The sequence below is a fragment of the Eschrichtius robustus genome, chromosome 9 (assembly GCF_028021215.1).
Source record: "Eschrichtius robustus isolate mEscRob2 chromosome 9, mEscRob2.pri, whole genome shotgun sequence".
In the NCBI taxonomy this organism is placed as follows: Eukaryota; Metazoa; Chordata; class Mammalia; order Artiodactyla; family Eschrichtiidae; genus Eschrichtius; species Eschrichtius robustus.
Window position 1 is genome coordinate 51,413,853 of NC_090832.1, and position 21,820 is coordinate 51,435,672.

Sequence of the window (21,820 nt, forward strand, 5' to 3'; positions counted from 1 at the left end):
ACCCCGTCCATTCCCCTCCCCAGGGGTTACCACCACGCTAAATTGAATGATTATTTTTATCATGCTTGACTTTACATGTTTACCACATAGAGCTGTAACCATAAACAACACATGTCATTGTTTTTCCAACTTAATTTTTTCATGTAATGTTATGTTTGTAGTCATTTCATTCAATATTATAAATGTGCTCTGGTTCATTTTTCTAACTGCTATGTTCCATTGTATGAATACATTTTGTAGCATTTCTAGCCTGTGATTTATATTGTTATATACTTTCTCAAACAGTTTAAAGTTGCAAAGGGCTGATTTCGTATAGTTAATATAGTTTCATTTAAGGGAGCCATGATTTTGACTCAAGTATTGAACTTAAGAACAATGTGGATGTCAAGTTTTGCAACCTTCCAAGTGCTTTTACAAAATAATTTCTGTGCAGTTGTTAAGATTGTAATCTACAGATGTTTGAGGCACTAGAGCTGGGTAACGGTAAGAGTGCTAAGACTGTTGTGAAAATAATAAAAATTTATCAAAATAAACGCTGACGTGTGACCAAGCTAGACTAAGTTCCCGGAATTTTCAAAGAGCGAGCCAACATCGGACATCTTTAGTGCAAATGATTATCCTACAGACGGAGATTCTGAGGATAAGATGAAGGAGTGCTGGGGACCTCTAAGAACACGGGAGCCTCACCTGTTTTGGTGTCTAGCCTGCTCCGGTCTGAGCTTCGGGAGCATAAGGAGGCCCTTGAACGCCTCTTCCCCTGGTCCCTGGGAGGAAGAGGAATACACACAACACTCAGCACAAAAGCCAAAGCAGTTCTCTTTTTGTAAGTGTCAAGAGTCAAGAGTTGGCTAAATATAATTTCTGAAGAAACCCGAAATGGAGTTCGGTACTCCATATCTCATTTAAATCAACCTCTGATTTTCAACTGAGATTTGTCTTTTAAAGACAAGTCAGATTTGCTTTACAATATGAAATACAGCTACTAGAAAGAACAACAAAATAAATCCAAAGTTTATTTTGCAAATCAAGAAAACTGATTAAGGATCTACACCACAAGAGGTCACTGTTGCAATAAGAAAGAACTCTGGTATGCTTGAATCACAAAAGCCTAGTAGTGGTTAGGGGCTGGGAGAGACCTCTTTCCCTCACACTCTGGTACACACGTGCTGCAGGCAAGAAGACTGTTCCCAAATTGGTCAGATGTGGCAAGGATCACACAGCAGGGTCAGATCTGGAACCCACGTCTCATTTTTCCAATTCACTGCTCTTTCCACCAAATCACTAAGTCTCCTGTCTCCATTTTATAATTTTAAAATTAATTAAATTAATATTCTCTAAAAAAAAATTTTTTAAAGAAATATTTGACATGATAAAAAATCGAAGGTAAATTCAAGCAGTCCCCAGATGACAAATATTTTGTGTTTCGAATGAAAATTTGGTGGCTGGCCAACAGCAGGATTATATGCCTGGGTTGGGTTCGGTTTTGAAGCTTATATACAATGTAGAGATGGTCTATGAAGGACATAACTTCTCTTTAGCTAGAGCTGACACTTAAAACACTTACTTTTAAATATCTGTACAAAATTCCAAGGTTAAAAAAAAAAAAAACTACTGAGAGAATAATAGTGCAAGTTTTACAACAAAAATTTCATTTTTACCATCAAATATAATATTTGCCACAAAAATCATAAAGAATGCACACTCATGTGGCCAGGGTCACCCATGAACATCTGTGGCTGTCCACTGCTCCTGCTTCCTGTGTAGTGAGATCCGCAGCAAATGTTCAGTGCTGCATCTTGGCCCTTGGCCTTGACTACTGCCCCAAGAATTCGTTTCTCCAAATATCGTTTTTTCCATAAACATTTCCTTTTTTAAAAAACACTTGATTTAACACTTCCTTTTATCGTACAATAGAGAAAAGATCGAGTTACTCTCCCCAAAAGGGTCTAATTATTTAATACTCTGAAACAATTGCTTTATTTTTATATACAGTAAAATCATAGATCTGGTAGCAAGATGTTCTGGCCAATCCAAGAAAGAAATGGGGATGGGATCCTTTCTGTCAACACTCTCAGAGTAGAGATGCAAATGGAGATCTCAAGGAAGACAGAAATAAAGAAAATCAACTCTATGAAAAGGTAAAATACCAAAAGTTTGGCAGGGTGTAAGGCCAAGGAAGTTCCCAGACTTCAATTCTAGAAATCACAAGAAAGTGTGAGGACCATAGAGACAAGCCTTTCTTTTCATTATGGTCCTAAACAGCTACTGAAATCAAGCAGGATAGTTTACATCTAATGCAAGTCCCTGATCCATCCTCCCTGAGGACATGGCCGTGATGAGGCTGCCTCCGTAAATACCACATTTGTGTGTCCCCATTTGGAGGGGCGGTTAAGAAGGGTCCTTCTTATCAAATACCAAACCTTGACAGCGCTGGGTCCTACCGGTTCTCAAGAAGAGCAAGGGTTGGCATCCACTAATCCTCTGTGTGACCATCATGGTACAGTGGTTGAGTGTGCAGGCTCTGGACCCAAACTACCTGGGGTCAAATCCTGGGCCCAAGTATTGTCAGCCATGTGGCCTTGGTAAGTTACTTAACCTCTTGGCCTTGTTTTCCTTTTCTTAAAATGAGGGCAATGCCCCTACTTAGCACAGTGACTGGTACGTTTGAAGAACTTAATAAATTGTCAATATTCTTTTTCTCTTTTGTTCCGAGTCAACAAGCACCTGTCTGAGCGGCCCAGTGCTGGGTGTTACTGTGATAAAGAACGTGTAAGACATTGCCCAGAAGTTTAAAATCTACTTTGAGGAACTAAGGAAGTTTTTTTTTTTTTTAATGGAAAATTCTAATGGATTCTCTAATCAAATACTAGAACGTGAAATTCAGCAGGTGACAAGGACCAGAGGGACGCTGAGGAGGAAGTGATCACTGAGAGGGAGAAGTGGACCACAGGGTGGGACTTAAAAGGATAAAAGTCAAACCAACAAATGACAACACTGCTCTCAGTGGGGGGAGTAGCATGAAGGTAAAGAGGAGCATTAGAAGCCTGGTGGGTAGGGTAAGGGGGTAATTGCACAGGGCCAGCAATTTAGGAATAGGTTTCTGCTGGCAGGTATCAGGAACAGCCGTCTGAAACTTCGGGTTGGATCAATGGACCCAATTAGATGGGCAATAAGGATCTGTCCTAGGTTCTTATACGAGGAAATGGTGAGATTTGGAGTTATGTGATGACAAAAGTATTTAGGAGACTTGGAGGGAGGTAACAAGGACTAATTCTTTGAAGGTGATAGTGGGACTGGAGAAGTAGGAACAAGTTCAAGAGACCCTATAAATGAACAGTTGATAGGATTCGGTGGATGATTTCAGGCAGAAGAAAGATGAAAAGGCAGACCTGGAGGAACAGGACAGCAGGGTTGCCGTAACAGAAATGGGGAGGTTAGGGAGCAGCACAGTTTGAAGGGTAAAGCAGGTCTCTGTTTTGCCATGTTGAGCTTCTGATGAAAAACGAAGCATCAGCAAAGGAGATGTGGAAATCGGGAAAGGAGCTCCGTTAAAAGCCAAAGCAGGACACTGGGACTAGAGTTATCAGAAGAGTGGCTCAAAGACCAGAATCTCAGGACACGGCCTTGTCTCAGATAGTCACAGGTAAAGGACAGAAATAGGAAAAGGAGTCCAAATCAAGAAGACAGAGAAAATATGCTCTCATGCAGTCCAGCATGTTGAGAAAGTGAGCATGATTGACAGGTCCAGGAAGATGAGGACGGAGGAAGAACTGTCTGGTCTGGCGAGGGTAAGCCTAACAGGGTTTCCGTGCAGCTCAGGACCCACAGAAAGCATGAAGCGGGGAGAGAGGCATCCAGAAAAGAAATTCCCTCTCTGCTAAAGACTAGATGCCCTTGTACTCAAAGAAGAACTGTCTCACTGTAACTTCTACCCATTGATCTTGGTTCTACTAATGAAACAAATCTTTATCCTTCTTCCTCTTGACCATCCTTCAAATATTTAAGTATGTCGTGGTCACCACTTAAGTTCATCTCCTATGGCTTAAATCCTATGGTTCCGCCACTTCTTAGCTGTGTGACCTCGGGTTAAGTTTTTAACCTAAGCTTTGGTTTCCTTATCTGCATATGAAGGGGTGGTAAATAACAGTGCCCCTCAACGTAAGGCTGTTGTGAGGATTAAACGACGTGACGTGGAATCGCTTAGCACAGTTCCAGGCACACAGTAAATACTCAGCAAGTGTTTACTATTATCATGGCTGTCATCCCTGTTGTCATTAACAAACTCCAGTCCCTTCAACTGTTCCTCATCAAATCTCTTCGTCAGCCTGTTCAGTTACTCAGAGCGAGTGTCAGTTTGTCTGGAACCCAGCACTGAGCTAAAGGTATGGCCTGAGGAGCAAAGAGGAGAGCTTCTAAATGATGCAGCCTAAAACTGCGTGAGCGGTTTTGGTGGTCACATCACAGTGTTGGTCAATGCTCGTCTTTTCTTCCATATGCAGCTAAAGGCAGATTTCCCCCATCTATGTTGGACTCCTTCTTATTAAATTTCAGTGTTATACTTGGCAAAGGGTTTCTGTCTATTAAATGTTTCTAGATCTTGATTCAATCATCCAGTATAATTGTTCTTCTTCTCAGCTTTCTGTTCCATGCTGTTAAAGACCATAAATAAATTTTTTTTGGAATATCTTTTGATGCATCAAGAATAAAACAATTCCAGAAAATATTCTTTAAAGCTCTTTTGTGAAATCCTTCTTAAAGCCAGAATAAGACCATTTCATTAGGATATCTTCATCTACAAATAACAGAAACCTAATACTAACTGACTTAAACAGTAAATGGAAGTTATTGGCTCATGTAACCCAAAAGTCAAGCACTAGGGGTGGGTTTTAGGTGTGGTGTGATCAGGGCACTGGCTCCATCTTTCTGCAATTCTCTTAGCTCTGCCTTTCCTCTGGTTCCATCTGTAATCAGGTTGGAGTCCTGAGGAAAGCATAATGGGTATGGCACTCCCAGGTCTCTCTGCTGTAGCCCACATGTTTCAGAGCAAAAACAAGGTCCTCTCTTCCCAATCATTAACAAGAGTCCCACCTTTCACTCTGAGCAACCAGAACCAAGCTCTGTAGCCAAGGCAACGTCATACACTGACTGAGTTACTACTGCCCATCCGTGCATCAGTCACATTGGCCACATCTACTTCTGGATCATTTACACTCCAAAGAAAGAAAAGTATATTTCTTTAGAAGTATTCCAGGGGCTTCCCTGGTGGTGCAGTGGTTGAGAATCTGCCTGCCAATGCAGGGGACACGGGTTCGAGCCCTGGTCTGGGAAGATCCCTCATGCCACGGAACAACTGGGCCCGTGAGCCACAATTACTGAGCCTGAGCGTCTGGAGCCTGTGCTCCGCAACAAGAGAGGCCGCGATAGTGACAGGACTGTGCACCGCGATGAAGAGTGGCCCCCGCTTGCCACAACTAGAAACGAAGACTCGCACAGAAACGAAGACCCAACACAGCCATAAATAAATTAAAAAAAAAGAAAAAACAAAAGTATTCCAAAATTCAGATTTTGCTATAACTCAGACAGTTCTTCCAATTATTATGACTGAGGTTCTTTAGTCAGGGGTCAGCAACTTTTTCTTAAAGAGCCAGACAGTATATATTTTACACTTTGTGGGCCAAGTGGCAAAACAGAGGCTATTAATGTAGGTGCTTTTGTAACCATTTAAAATGTAATGATTTTTAAATGCAGAAAAAAATTCTTGGCTTAAGGGCTGTAAAACAAACAAACAAACAAACAAACAAACAGATGGCTGGCCAGATCTTGCTCCAGGGCTATAGTTTGTTGACTCCTTCTCTGGAGCAATAGCTAAAAAGATATTAAGAAGCAGACTAAATGGTAGGATTTAGAATTTTAAAAAATATATAATAAATTTATTTCCATTTGGTAAAAAATTACATGTAAAAAAATGGAAAAGGAAATTTTAAAGGATATATATGATAAAAAGAAACTTAGGAAATTTGAGCTAACATTTTCCTTGACTTAAGAAGATGACACTTCACTTTTAGAATTAGATTCAAGTTGTGTAGATTCAAGTCAGGTAGTAAATATCTTAGGCTCTGCAGTCACTCAGTCTCTGTCACAACTACTCAGTTCTGTGGCTATAGTGTGAAAGCAGCCAGGGACAGTAGGTAAATGAATGGGCGTGGCTGTGTTCCAATAAAACTTTATTTACAAAAACAGGTAATAGGCTGGATTTGGCCCATGGGCCTTAGTTTGCTGGCCCCTGCTTTGCAGTCTCTTTGATTTTTTTACTGCAATTTAAGAATACCACCACCAAAAGGTGGTGGTCCCTTTATCATGTCTTCTTAGCCTGAAACACCAGATACACAGTTTCTAGACATTAGCACTCTGTCTTAATAACTAACACTAAAATAGAATTCGACTTAAATGGTTAAATAGAAACACAGTGAAATTAAAGAACATGATTTTAAAGGAATGGTCCTAAGATCAAAATTTTGATAAAGTCCTCCAAGGTAACCATAGCATTGGGTTGGTGGTCCAAGATGTAAAATATACATTTTTAAAGATTATGCATATATTCTTGTACCTTTTTCAATGATCACTAACTGGTTATTACTCAAGTTCTATATGCAGAAACTTGATTAGACACTGCTTTGTAGCTAACCACATTAGCTTAACTTAGTTAGGCTTAAATTCCCTTAGCTTAGAGTAAAAGCCCACAGTTTCACACTCCCCTTCACCTTCACAGCTCCAGTTTCAAGGCGCCTCACGTGAAGAGCACTGTAACTTTTCACCGTGGCAGCTACGGGTACTTCAGCACAGGGGAGAGTTGCTGGCACTACCCTCTTCCGTGGCGTTACTGTGGAAATGATTCCACACCGGTTTCCACGATCTGCTCTCCATCCCAATGTCCTAGTGGGCTGCTCCATCTCACACGTCGCCATCTCCCACCAGAACTGCTACTGCTCTCCCGTCTCCAATCTTCCTTCACGCGGCTGCCAGCGTCACTCTCCTGAAAACCTCTCAGCGCTCCACGTAGTCTACAGCCTCAGGACCCATGCTTCCGCTACACTGGGCCACCTGCCTTTCTGTGAACCTGCCACCACCAAGTCAAATCCCCCCTCTGCTTATGCTGTTCCTTTAGCAAAGAACACAGAGCCCCACCTCTATTGAAAACCAGCCACAAGGGGCATCCCAAACTCCACAGACCCCAGGAAACCTTCCCTGATCTTTAAGTCAGAGTTAGGTGCTCTCACCTCTAAACTCCCAAGGCGCTTTCTTTCAATTCCCCTTTCATTCCTCCAGCATTAGAGTCAATCATTGAACAGTGCTTCTAAAACTCTGTGTGAATTCAAATCACTTGGATACCTTATAAAAATGCAGATTCTAATTCAGCAGGTCTGGGGTGGAGCGTGAGATCCTGCATTTCTAACAAGCTCCCAGGTGATACTGATGCTGCTGGTCTAGGAACCGCACTTGAGCCTCAGAGCCTGACATGCTGGTAAGGTTCTCATGGACAGGGTCCATGTGTGTATCTCCCAACCCCGCTAGCGCAGGGCTTTGCTTATCAACAAATTCTTATCGAATGGAAGCTGTCAAATAAGGTGGGATTCTACAAAGTCATTTTGATCAACGACTGTCTTTTCCAAATGCAAACAGTTTCTCAGCCACATTTACTTAATTTCTTAAAAGAATAATGACTTCATTATTTTTGAAAAAATGATATATTTATTATTTTTTAAGGCCAGGCAATATAAGAAGTACAAAGAAGATTTAGAAAACCATCTAAGATCCCACCATCCAGAAATAAATATCGTTAATATGTGGCAAACATCATTCCAGACATATTTTGCATATATTCAGATGAAAAGATAAAAGAATGAAAGAACAGAAGGGCGACTTGGAGGGAAGGGCAGATAAAAGATACATATAAATGGGATCACACCATACGTGTCATTGTAATTAAAAAGTATGAAGTATAAATTTTACTTGAATATGACAGAGAAACAGAAATTGAGGTGAAACTGAAGGAATTGTAGAACTTCAGATGAATGGGTCTTCACAAGAGACATTAGTTTCTAAAAGATCTCTCTAAAGTTAAGAAAAGAATGAAAAACATTAGGAGGCTGAAATCACTCTTTTTTAACTATATATTTCAATTTCAGACTGTAGCTACTGACAAATCTATTCCCTACTATGAAGTGAAGCAATTAGTACTCACACTTCCTCCCAAGTACCAGTTTTGGTTCTTTATGCTAATATTACACTGTCAAGGTTTCTGTTCCGTAACCATCGTTTTCAGAGTTGTTTAGCTTTAATTCAGTATGAAAACAAAGTCAGTACTCACCATGAATGCTTTTACCATAGCTTCTCCATTTAAGTTCTGAATTTTTTTTTTTTTTAATTTTATTTATTTATTTATTTTTGGCTGTGTTGGGTGTTCGTTTCTGTGAGAGGGCCTTCTCTAGTTGCGGCAAGTGGGGGCCACTCTTCATCGCGGTGCGTGGGGCTCTCACTATCACGGCCTCTCTTGTTGCGGAGCACAGGCTCCAGACGCGCAGGCTCAGTAGTTGTGGCTCACGGGCCCAGTCGCTCCGCAGCATGTGGGATCTTCCCAGACCAGGGCTCGGACCCGTGTCGCCTGCATTGGCAGGCAGATTCTCAACCACTACGCCACCAGGGAAGCCCTAAGTTCTGAATTTTGACTCATCATTTTGTTGTCAAAAAGTTTTCTAGAAAGTGCATGAGTACCATAGTCCCCAAATGCATTCGCATTTGAAAATGTCTGTTGCCTTTTTGCTGAAGGAACTTGGCTGGCAATATAATTCTTGGGTTATCCTTCTTGTACTTAGGACTTCATAAGCCTTACTCCACTGTCTTCTGGCACCGAGAGGAGCTCTAACAAAGCCAGAGGCAGCCTGCCTTTTTTTCCTTCTATGTGACTTGCTTGTTCAGCCTGATGGCCATAGGATACCTTCTCGCATTTACCCACCCAATCAACAATTACTAATGGAGTCTGTACTATGTACTGGGTAGTGTTCCAGTGCTGAGCACTATTGGAGATGTCTTAGTGTGGATTATTCCATATCAAATTTTGTTGGGACATGATGTGTCCATTTGAGCTTCAGATTCAAATGTTTATTTCAGAAAGTTGTCTTCTATTATGTTGATATTTTTCTTTTCATTATCTCTGCCATTCTCAGTGGGTTGTTGTGAATATTAAATGAGTTAATACATGTAAATCACTTGGAAGAGTGCCTAGCACTTAGTCAAAGTAAGATGGAGGAGGGGGAGGGGGCGGGGGAGGACGAGGACGACTTTCCTCTTCAGGAATACAAGTGTCATTCCTTCCATACCCATCTCAATCTCTCTGATCATTTTTCTATTTTCTTATTCATTTCTTTATGTATGATTTCCTCTAGCTTATCCACCATGTCTGATTGCATTTTCAGCTGCTTTTATTCTCACTTTTAATTTCTAATGTGGCTTTTCTCTCCATGTTTATACATTTTTCTTTCATTTCTTTTTTGAGAAATGTGAGCATATTTTCATTCTTTATGTGGGCTTAAAATCTCTAATTTGAATTCTTATAACCCAACAAAGAGCTCTTTTCCTCTTTTTTTAAAAAGAGGGTAACAACATTATCTATAATTTCTTTGACACTATGGACAATTGTTTTAACTCTCCTTATTCTTGGAGGGTAGTTCCTTTTGCGATCCATTTCCTTCATCTGTCTTTTGTTATGTTCCTTACAAAGCCCATGCTCAAGTTCCATGTTAACTCTTGTGCTAACATTATTTATCTTGAAACAGAGCCATGTATTTGTTGAAGAATGAAAATGGTCCATGGAGGGAGAGAACTGGGGTGCTCAGTAGCTTCAATTTTAGTTTTCCTGAATATCCATCCACCAGGTCTGTTATTTTTCTTGACCTGCAGTGTGTGTTCCCTTGGTTTGTATGTACCAGGTTTCATGACTCACAGAAAAGCCCCTTTACAGGCTAGGTTCCTTGGGTTTTAATCTATCAAACTCCCTCCCCCATAAACACACACACCAACTGGCTGGATCACAGGAAACGAGGAGAGCGTGTCACCCTCAGCTCCATTCTCCCCGTGTCACTTCACACTCTGGATCTTTTTCTTTTTTTTTTTTGGCCGTGCCACACAGCTTATGGGATCTTAGTTCCCTGACCAGGGATTGAACCTGGGCCCTCAGCAATGAAAACACGGAGCCCTAACCACTGGACCACCAGGGAATTCCCCACACTCTGGATCTTGAAGGGGGCCTCTACTGTGGCTTCCCCACTTCTCCTGTGGCCTGCCCACATCCTTAGATCTCATTTCTTTAATTAAAGACTACTGGATACACCTTTCTTAACTAAGAGACTTGCTTTTAGTGAGATTTGTTTCTTGCTCAAGTCTGAGGAGGTGTCTGCTCTCAAATTACCCCCTTGTCCTCATCTATATTTCATAAAGTCTAGCAGGTTAACTAGATTCTTTTGGTTGCAATATTCCAAGTGACATAAACCTAATCTTAAGTACCATAAGCTGTTCCTGTCAAAATAAATCAATAAAGGAAAGAAGAAAGAAAGATAAAAAAGGAAAGAAAAGAAAAAGGAAGGAAAGAAGGAAGGAAGAAGAGTGCAAGAGAGAGAGAAAGAAAAAGGAACATATTGGCTCATGAAACAGAGCAGTCTGCAGTGTGGATGTGGCGGCCTCAGGCACAGCTGGATCTAGGGGTTTATATGTCATCCTTGAACTCAGTCACTGTCTCCATTCCTCGGCTCTGTTTGTTTACATATCACTTCCCAGACAGACTCACCCTCCACAAGGCAATGAAATAGCCACTGTTGGCTATAAAGACAACATCATCTTTATAGCTTGTGAACCTGGAGGAAGAGCACTTTCCCCAAAAGCTTTGGCAAAAGTCCCAGGGAAGGATTCAATTGGTCTGGCTTGGATCATGTACCCACCTCTGAACCAACTGCTGTCATTCCACAGCCTATAGTGAGTGCTGGGAGGAGATGGAAGTGAAGGAGCACAGTTTTTCCCGCTTTATAGATTAGAAAACTGACCCCCTGAAAGTGTTCAGAGACTTGTCAAAGAACATACAGCTGAATCAAGTGGCTGAGAGAGAACCAATCCTAAATCCACAGACTCTGGCCCCCCAACAAAGAGTTCTTGACTCTCCACAACTGACTGCTGTTGGGCTTTCCTCCTAAAAATCACATTTCCAAACCACGAGAGTTTGAACAATATTTATACAGAAAGCCTTAAAAGGTTTTAAAAAGCAGATGTATAAAGGGGTTCATCAGATAGAACCAGTGGATGGATGATGGATGGAGATATACACACATACATATTCTAATGGAAGCTATTTTCAAAACATATGGCAACATAAAGTAAGGGAAGACGGGGTGTTGCTAAGAGCAGGCCTGCCAAACCTTGACTGAATCCTCAAACGGACACATGGGCTGTCGTAATTGGCACGCTGTTTGAAGACGACAGTTCAATAAGGGCTAGAGATTGCATTCTCTTCTGGAAAGTTAGAGAGTGCTCCCTCCCCGCCCCCCGCCCACCTTGCTGGCAATGACGCCTTGCTTAGCAAGTCCTTTTTCCATCATGACCAGCATAAAGTTAAACTCCAGTCCATCCCAGGTCTGAGCTTATTCTAAATTAAAGGTTTCCCTAAAATCAACGTGGTTTCACTGAATTAAAACTACTCCTTTCTCTCCCTGGCCCAAGAAGCCCTGACATGAAGATGGAGGCTCCCACCTCCAGGGTCCTTGCTGGACTGGCAGCAAGGACCCTGCGCTGGTCCTACCCAGCAAGGAACATGACCTCACTTCCTCTGTCCCCTTTACAGAAGCGGCTCACACTCCTTCTCAGCCCTCCACCCGCTGTCAGCTCCTGCTGCCCCCTTTTCCAGTTACGCAGCCCCTTCCCTCCCTTCTCCTACCAGCCCAGTTCACTGACAAGAGTCTTCATTTTCCACTTGCTGGTGTAAACATGAAAACATGTGAATTGAGGGTAGGGCTTTAGCATCAAGACTGGGAATACTCCACTGCAGAGCAAAGATCATTTCTTGGAATTATTCACTTAAATGTTTACCAGAAACAACTATCAAGTGTTCCAGATTGATTCACAAATGTAATTAGTGAAAGAACTGCGAACAGTTTCCATTTTCTGGTTTGTTTTAATACTACTGTATAAAAATATTTTGTGGGGGAATCACCTCAACAAAACTCCCATCCAATGATTAAAGGAGGTAAAGATTCCGAAAGCCAAAATGTTACTGGAAGTTAAACTTGCCAGGGTGTATGGCAAACCCAAAACAGACACAATCACTATACGATGCAAAAGCCATCCTAACAAGGCAAAAAGAAAACAATTAGTGCTGCCGCCTGTGCCTCATAACTTTGGACAGTCAGGAAGAAGTGCCTCCAGTCCCTAATTGATTTCTCCTTTGCTGTTCGTGGGATAAAATATGTAACTGAAAATGCCTTTGCTGTCCCAGACTGAGGAAGACATAATGAACCCTGGCTTGCCAGATTATTCTGCAACATCTGAAGGCTTGGAAAAAAAAAAAAAAAAAAAGAAAACAGCTCTTGTCTGGTTTTTCCTAGTCAACTTTAATTACTGTAAGGATGGGTGCAGCAAGATAAATGTTTCCTTTTCAGTTCAGTGCTGAAAGAAACACAAGTTTTCCTGCTGCCTTTTATGTTTAAGCTCTGAGGTCCGCAGCCTATTCTTATTCACTAACTGGAAAAGATTTGTCGCAATGGCTAGTTTGATGTTTTGTGCTCAACTCCCAAAGTCCCAATTTGAAGTCCTCTTCCACTTAAGGAGACATTTCATTTTTACTTTAATTTAAAAAATGTTCTGAATGCAAAGTGACATTACAAGGACTACTAGGTTGCCTAATATAAATTCTGTGTGTGCGAAGCTCTTCAGGCTGTGTCAGCAGACAAGGTCAGTTCAGCTAAACTAACCAGCTGCCAAGCAGCCAGTAGGGGTGGGAGGAGTTTTAAGCACACGACATGTGGACAAGCCAAAGTCAGACCCAAATCTAAGTGAGGGCAACAAGCATTTGGTCTTAAAATGGCCCATGGAATTTAATCTTGTTGAGCAAATTCGAACTGGGCAGTTGCCCACAATGACCCAATGGAAAGTCATAGAAAAATATCTCTAACTGAGTGCCTCTGTCCAGTGCAAGACCTTCTGCCTATCTTAGCATCACTACTGACTGGGACTGGAAAACAGAGCCTGCTCTATTCCCCACCCTGGTTCCCCAGTTAGTCAAGGCTTCTTTAGGAAAATACCAGTGTAAGAATTCACACAGTCCATACAGCGAACATTCTCTACAACGTCTTAATATGGTAGGAAAATTGCTCCTCAATTTTCTAGGGGAAGTCTAGAAAGCCCTATACAGGAACACAGTATGAATTTAGGGGTTCCTAGATGGGATGGGGGTGAAAGGATCACAGACTGGGGTGAAAAAAGCCTTATCTAGGAACATGGTATGAAATAGAGTAATCCTCAATCATTCATTTTATGAGGGATTAGTAGTGAGATATCATAGATAAGAGAAATCCATAGGACTCTCCTGTTTTAACTATTAGTTTCCAAAATAAATATTCTAATCCAAGTTTCTACTGGAGAATAAAATAAATCAAGTGTCCACTCTTTGGTGGAGTCAACAACAGCGAACTAACCTAAAGGGAGGTAATGAGACATTCCAGCCCGGGAAAGAATCCCAAGTAACACAAACAGAATCATCAGTCATCACTCAAGGGCTCGCTGGAACAGCCCAAATAAAGCAGAGACGTTATTCTGACAGTCCTATCAAAGCAGCATTTTGGCAGGTATGAATGTTCTCCTGAGGATTAAAGAGGGAGATGTAAAATCAACCCCATTCAGCTGTGAGAAGAAATCTCTCCTACTCATGCATCATTAACTTAAATTTTGTTTATATAAAAGGGGAAAATGCAAATCAATCATCTACATAAGACAGAGAGCAAACTGGTAAATGACATAGTTGTCCTGACCGGAAAGTTAAATGAAAAGAATACTGACCCTCCACTCCTGAGATGAGATGGCAAGGATGCTGTCCCTTTGAAAATTTCTTGCTCCTTGATTTCACCGAAGTCTCCGTCATACGTTAGCTGAAGTGGGTGACTCAAGTGGCCAATGGCATTTGATTCTGTTAAATAAATCCCATGTATTTTCACCATAGAGTCCCCCATCGTAACTGTTTCTTTGGATTCCACTCTCTTCTTTGCTGTAATAACCAAGGAAACGTTTTGTCAAAGCGTTTCTTATTTTAGGAATCACTATCTTTCAATATTTTTTTCAATCCAAGAATTTATATAATTTTAAAACTACATATGACTTATAGTAATCAAGTCTGGAATTGTATGGATAAAACCTCCCTGAACATATGCAAGACCTCACCACTATTTTAGGTTTGACATCATCAATATAGCAGGTAAAAATGAATAGACTCTTAGCTCTATTAGCTTTGAGTCTACCTGTAGGTAAATACTCGAATTGAGGTTTATGAACTACCGAAGTCCACATAAACACTTCTGTGTCCCGTAACAATTCTTCTTCCTGAATTTGATCATGTTAGTAATTTTTCATTCAGAAATATTTACTGAGCGCCTTCCTGATGTCAGGCACTGTCCTAAGCACTTGGGATGCATTAGTGACAGAACAAAGATCCCTGCCCTCATAGGGCTTACATCCTAACAGTACACCTGTTTACACAATAGACAATAAGTAACAGACCATAATAAATGAAGTACATAAGATAATAAGTGCTATGGAAAAAAGCAAAAGTAGAAAAGTGGAGAAGGGTAAAAGGGGATTGGGAATTGGGGCAGGTAGCAATTTTGAACAGGTGGGCATGGCAGGCAAATCCTTACTGGAGGTAAGGCATCAAGCCATCAGATGATGAGGGACAGTATTTCCAGCACAGGGGACAGCTGGTGCGGAGGCCCAAAGGCAGGAGTGTGCCTGGCATGCTCAAGTGGCGTGTGTGACGGGAGGGGGAGGAGAAAGGTGATCAGAGGAGCAGGGGCCGGCTCTTGGAGGCCCAGCAGACGACTCCCAGGGGGGGACACAGGAGGGCACTGAAACACTTAGAAGGCTTTCTAAAAAGGAATAAGATAAAGTTGCAAAAAAGAAGTCCAGTCTCTGAACTGAAACACCTACTGTGTTTACGGCTACAGATCCTTAGACTTAAAATACAACACTGTTTCTTCATCAGCAAGTTGACGTTAGGAATAGCTTACCCACGATGCTGCTACTATACTCTAGTCCGTGATAAAATATGTTTTTCAAAGGGGCAAGAGGGATGACCTTCATATAGAGAAATAGTTTCGCAAGCTTTTCCAAAATGACTCAAGGTTTCCTTTTCTGCACTTGAACCATCAAACCAATACAAACCAACAATAACAAAACCACCTCATCTGCTCCTCTGACTAAGCTCCGTGCTCTCCAAACACTGGATTTTACAACAGAAAGGAGCCTTAGAGATTGGCTAGCCTAACCTTCATTTTTCAGATGAGAAAATTGAGAACCCAAAAGGTAAGGTGACCAGTCTAAGGTCACAGAGCAGGTTCGGGGAGAGCCAGGACTGTATGGTGGGGAGAGCACGGGCTTGGCATTCCATCAGACTTGGGGTCAAGTACAGGCTGTGTGATGCAGGCAGCTCACTCAGCTTCTCTCCCCTTCCTCAAGTGGTCCCAAGTGACACGGCCTGGTAAAGTGACTTCCATGGTGCTAGCACACTCAAAACCTAGAAGTTATGATCATTATTATTAATGGAACCCACAAATCCTGACTTCTAGTCCAGGGCTCTTTCCACAGCACCAGACAACCTTAAATATCTTCAGGACTGAATTACAAAGCACATACTTCATTTTAGATTACAAAGCATTGTTAGCCTGTCCCTATATTTTAGTATTCGTTTCTTTCACTCCACAAATATTTATGAAGCATCCACTGCCGTGTGCCAGATGCCGTTCCAGGGGCTGGTGGTCCAGTGGTGAACTGAGAAGTCCCAGCTGCCATGGAGCTTCTGTTCTAGAGGGAAAAATGCAACCCTACTTGTGGACGGAGGAGCGGCAGCCCCTCTGTCTTCACAATCTACTGGAGCGAGCTGTCAGTTATTACTACAGCGAAGAGTGGCCCCGGGGCTCACTCTTACTCCTGCTGGATGTCCACCATTCAACTGAACATGAGTAATGATGCTCTGGGTCTCTCTGGAAAATATGTGCAGCATGTTGTACTAATTTTGTAACAGATCATGGTACACTTCAAAAGGATTCTACAACCAGTAGCCTTACCGTGTAGGAACTGTCCTGTTTCACAGATAGTTTCTTTGGCACTTACTATAGACTATGCCCCGTTTCAAGCTCTCGGGCTTCAAATAGAGAAAACCCCTTTTCCTACTGAAGTTGTTCAGTCTAGTAGGGGAAACAGAGAGGCAGATGCGTCCAGACAGAGATGCAGTACAGTGTGGTCTGCGCCAGGTAAGGACGAGTAAGAGAGCAGGGGAGTCCTGAGGGGTTGGAGTTGGTCAGGGAAAGATTCATAGAGAACGTGGAGCCTGAAAAGCATTCCAAAGGGTTAACAGGAGGCCAAAACAAAGTTCTGAGAAAAGGGAACAAAAGTCTGGCATGAGAGTCAGCTTCAAGTGTGTCCAAGCTGTACAGTCAAGCAGGGCCCCATGCTTAGAAGGGCCTTGCACTTGGTTTAACGCTGTGCTGTTGCCATCTTGAAATTCTAAACAATTTTTGAACAAAGAGCTCCACATTCTCACTATGCACTGGGTCCAGCGAATTATATAGCAGAGACTGCATGAGGCATGAAACAGCAGGTTGGGTGTGGGGAACTGCAAGGGTTCCATATTGCCGGTGCGCAGACCAGGGGCAGGGGGTGTAGGCAGACAAAGGAGAGGGGCGAGAAGGGCCTGGAATGTTAGGCTGGGGCAGAACTATGCACGCTGGACAGTGAAGACTTCATCCCCTGGACCAGGAGTCAGCAAACTGCAGCCCCACCAAATCTGGCCTGCCGCCTGTTTCTGTATAGCCTGCAAGCTAAGAATGGCTTTTATATTTTTAAATGGTTGAGCAAAAAAAAAAAAAAAAAAAAAAAGAAATCAAAAGAACAATATTTTGTAACATGTGAAAATTATATGAAATTCAAATTTTAGTGGCCACAAATCAGTCTATGGTTGATTTCCTGCTGCAATGGCAGAGTTGAGTAGGGTGAACAGAGACTCTATGGCCCACTAGGTCTAAAATATTCACTCTCTGGCCCTTTACAGAAGAAGTTTGCCAACTTCTGCGCTAGGTCGGGGTTTCCCAAACTGTGTTCCCCAAAAGACAGATTCCACAGTCAAGCAGGTTTGTAAAATGCTGGGCTGAATTAAAATGAAACAGGTGACTTTACTAGATGGCCTTCCCCACCCTTTAATATTCTCACGTGCACTGTGGCTCTCCAGGAGGGAGAGGAAGTAGGCACAGATTGAGCACAGGACCCTTTCTCCAAGGAAGAGCTATTAATATTTTTGCCAAAAGTGTTCCCTGGAACTGTTTGGCAAGCACTCCTTTAGGCACGGGGGGCCCTCTGAAAGGTTTTCAGCAAGAAGATGATGCAATCTAATTTTTATTTGCTTCCTGACCTCTTGTCCCTTATGGCACACAAAGAGAAAACCATCATCTTTCATGGCCCACTGGGATGAAGGGACAAGGCCGCTGCTCACAGCCATGTCTGCGTGGGCGCTTGGTGCCCACGCTCTGCTGGCTGCTCCAAGGGCCAGGGTCCTTGTGTTGACCCACCTGCAGCCCCCCAGCGAGCGGGGGGTGGAGCAGGACAGGAGCACTGGATGACCAGGGACAAGGCAAGAGATGATAAAAGCAGTGCGGCAGTGGTGGGATGGAGAATACAGACCCGGGGATATTTAGGAAGCCCACGTAGGAAGCCTGTCCGTGGTGGCTAAGATGACAGAGATCGTGAGAAGGTGGAGCCCGCACTGAGGTCTCCGTCCAGCTGGAGTAACGGGAGGTGGGGGGGGGGGGCGTTAGCAACACGGTTACCTCCAGCCAAAAACCCTATTTGAACACAAGCGATTAAACTGCTGACCCTACGAACATGACGACGACACACATCTCTTCTTTCACTTTCTTCAAACAGGAATTCCAAACCTGCCACCGCACCCCCAGCCCTGCCTGGGGAGGTGTCAGCTACTAATGACTTAACACCAGGGGCAGGGACACTCCCTCTGTCTCAGTCTCCACCACAGGCCTTTACAGCCTGTTACCCAACAAAGGATACCTTTTCTAAACAACAGGGACTCTGAAACAAGCCCAGGGAGCTCCTGTACAAAGGACAAGGAGTCCAAGGCTGGAGCATTAGAATGGTTTTTTAAATTGGGTGATGTGTGCTTTTAAAAAGACAATGACTTTTTACTGCCTCTGTTTCCTGGGTGCTGACGCAGACCGCAGGGATGATGGGAGTGGTGAAGGGGGCAACTGCCAACAGGGTGGATGAAAGAACAGAAACAGAGACATGCTTCAGCTGGTGGGGAAACATCTGTCTCTCCTGTCACCTTCACATACATGGCAACAGCTCAGCAAGCAGCAGGATTTTCAAATGGGAGCCACCGAGAGTTAAATGTGTGCAGCATTCAGGCTCAGAAGCAAGAATATCTGATAAACAACAGCTCTGCAACCCTCACTCCAGCTCTGCCATCCTGTTTACAAGAAGTGACCCTGTTCCTATCCGAGTCTGACCTCACCCTGCACCGTGGCTCCTGAGCCCATTGCCTCTCACCTTGGCAAGGACTCGGCTCCCATAAGTACCAATCCTTTCTGATGTAACTGGTCTGACTGGGGCCCTGGTGGTGCAACGTCTGAAAAGTTCCTCGGGTGAGTCTAAACGTGCAGCTACTATTAAGAAACAGAAATCAGATGATGTCTCTCCCTTGCTTAAACCCTGCCCTGGCTTTTCACTGCAGGAAGAAAAAAGTCCTGGCCATGTCCCCCCTGGCCCGGCCCTGAATGGGCCCTGTGTCCTCAGCTCCCTCCCCCTTCCAGCCACATGGGCCTTGGGGTCCACCAGCCGAGTCTGCGCCCATCTCCGGCCTCAGCTTCAGCCTGGGCACTGTGTTTACAGATTTCCACCCGGCTGCCTTCTCCTCATTATTCACATTTCAACTCAGAGGCCACCTCCTCAAGGACACCTTCCAGAGGTGACACGATTCCTCCTGCCACAGTCACTCCCCAGCCCAGCATCTAGCTCACCTTCTTCTTAGCACTCAGAACCCAACTATCTTACTTCTTGGCTTTCCAGTTTATTGCCTGTCTCCCCTCACAAGCTCTTTGCGGGCAGGACTCTGCTGGCCTAGACTGGTACCTGGCAGTTAGTAGGGGCTCAATAAATATCTGATTGACTGTTAGAAAAGAAACAAATTGGGACATCAAGGTAAAGCAGATTGCCTAATTACACACTCCATACACCACTGAGGTGTGGCACGCACACCCTGCGCTGCCTCTGTCTTTTCCTTTCTCCTTGATTCTACCTCTTCAGCTGTGTCAGGGATCACTAGGAACCAGACAGGAAAATGAGAGCAGTGGGCTGGGGAGACATGGGGATTGCAGATCATATCCCGGGCTAACGGGGCTGGGGACTACTCAGCTCAATCGCTCCCCGTGGGGGCTGCACAGAAAGCGGGCCCAGCGCTGCCAGATTTTCCAATTTTTCACAAAAAGTCATACATCTAGATTCTTCCATGAGATCGTCTACATTTAAATGTTGGTGACTAATTAAAAGAAGAGGCTTGTATGTCAAACAAGTAGGATCCTAAGGTGGTGGCTTGTAACTTTTGGGATCATCTTCAGATTATCTCCTCTCTCTGAGTGTAAACCTATCCCTCCTCTTCGTCAATCCTGTTGACTGAAGGAGGGCCAATTCTATCAGCCCCTGTTAAAGTGGATTTCTAACTTTTGGGGCTACATATAGTAATGATAAATTTGTAATATAAATATGATGTATAGTAAACTTGTAACATGATCCTGAACACACATGTACGTGACTGAAGTAAAGTCCTTGAAGCCATACTAACATTTATTGTCTGCAATGTGCCCTGATATTTTCCATTCTATTTTATTCTACTTCATTGTTTTAAATGCTGGTGTGATCCACTAAATTGATTGTCATCCCACTAATGGGACATTTCCTACAGTTTGAAAAACTCTTAGTGTGCCCTGGACAGGGGGTGATTCCTATTATTGGGGGCATTCCTTAGGATTTGAGGTTTTTAGCTTCTTTGTTTCCAGGTTTAGATACATGCCAGCACTTCTGTGGCCACAGGATAAGCCCCATTCAACTTGTGCTTACATTTTCACATGGGATCAGAAAGGTATTTTCAAAGACCTAAGCTTAGTGTACATTATATGAATCTTAAATATGCCTAATGAAATTAACTTTTTGAACTCTAATTTAGAAATGATTTCCAATATATCAATAGGTGACTGCATTCATTAAAGAACACTTATCCTAATATTCTTTTTCTACCAAGTAACTTTTTTTAAAAAAACCTTATATTTAGGTATTCTTTATAAACACCCATAAAATGTTTCTTAACCAGCTTTTGCACAATATTAACTAAGTTAACATAAAAAATCATGTGCAGTTTGAAAAGAATCATATAAAAATAACTCTTGTGTGCAAACTCAAGAAACATGCTTGCCCCCAGGTTTTAAAGGATGTTATGTGGCCTTACGCTGAGCAGGAGGAAGGGTCCTGTCTGGCAGAAGAGCCCCCTGCGAGGCCGCCCTGAGTAAGCGCGCCCGGGCACTGCTTATCCTTCTAATCTTCGTGGGATCCACTGGGGGCTTTGGAAAGGAAGGGCAGGGATCCTCTTCTGTGGCAGGAGATGCTGGAGCTTTTGGTTTCTGGAAAGAGATTTTTTTAAATGATTGGCATGAGTTTGTCTTGAGTAAGACTCACCACCCAGAGCTGGCCCTGACACTTCCAGAAGAGCACAGGGCTTCCTGCCTGGCTTCTCCCCAGCCCCCTGGTTCTCCGTCTCATTGGCCCACCTTACTTAATGTGTAGGTGTATAAATAACACTTTTTCATTTTTTTGTCAATTATATTGTATGAAATACTCTACTGTCCTGCTTAGTGTATTTGAAAAATAAGGTTTACCCATGCCAGCAAACAGATCTCTATAAGAGACTATAAAATATGGTATAGTACATTCAACATACTTTGTAAATTTTTGTGTTCGATTCAGCTCAGAAAACATTTATTGGGCACCCATATGTGCCAAGAACTGTGTGGAATTTGAATACTACCCTTATATATTTTGGACTCGACAGAAGTATCTTTTTAATGATATAAAAAAATTTTAATAATGTAGATTAAAAAGTCACAAAACATAAGAGCAATAAGTAGTCTTGGACTTATGAAAATGTTTTATTTGCTACATCTCAAAAATTCTATGCTGATACCCTTAGAAAAGGGACATTACTAGCAAAATTCCAATTCCTTAAAGACTTAAAACCACCTGCACCAAGCACTGTGCCACCCAGAGCACCCTCCGGCCTAACCTCCAGATGGCAGTGGCCTCCGACCCAACCTGGGGCCGCAGCCTCACAGGGGCCTAAACTCCCACTTTTAGTGTTGCCTGGTGGTCCAAGGCAGCAAGATTATCTGTCTATGAAAGCACGATCTTATGGCAGCAAGTGCCTCTAGCTCTCTAGCCAAAACTAATCGAGTTAAAGTTC

General features: G+C 42.9%; 1 protein-coding gene across 1 annotated transcript in view; it reads right to left on the reverse strand.

The window, feature by feature from the left end:
* ARMC2 (armadillo repeat containing 2) overlaps positions 1-21,820 on the reverse strand; it is a 104,480-nt gene that overhangs the window by 68,720 nt on the left and 13,940 nt on the right. The window contains exons 4-6 of the mRNA XM_068551324.1: positions 20,813-20,984; positions 14,095-14,299; positions 688-764 (exon numbers count right to left, since the gene is read on the reverse strand). Of these exons, the coding sequence (XP_068407425.1) occupies positions 688-764; positions 14,095-14,299; positions 20,813-20,984 (454 nt within the window). The remainder of the gene's footprint in view (positions 1-687; positions 765-14,094; positions 14,300-20,812; positions 20,985-21,820) is intronic.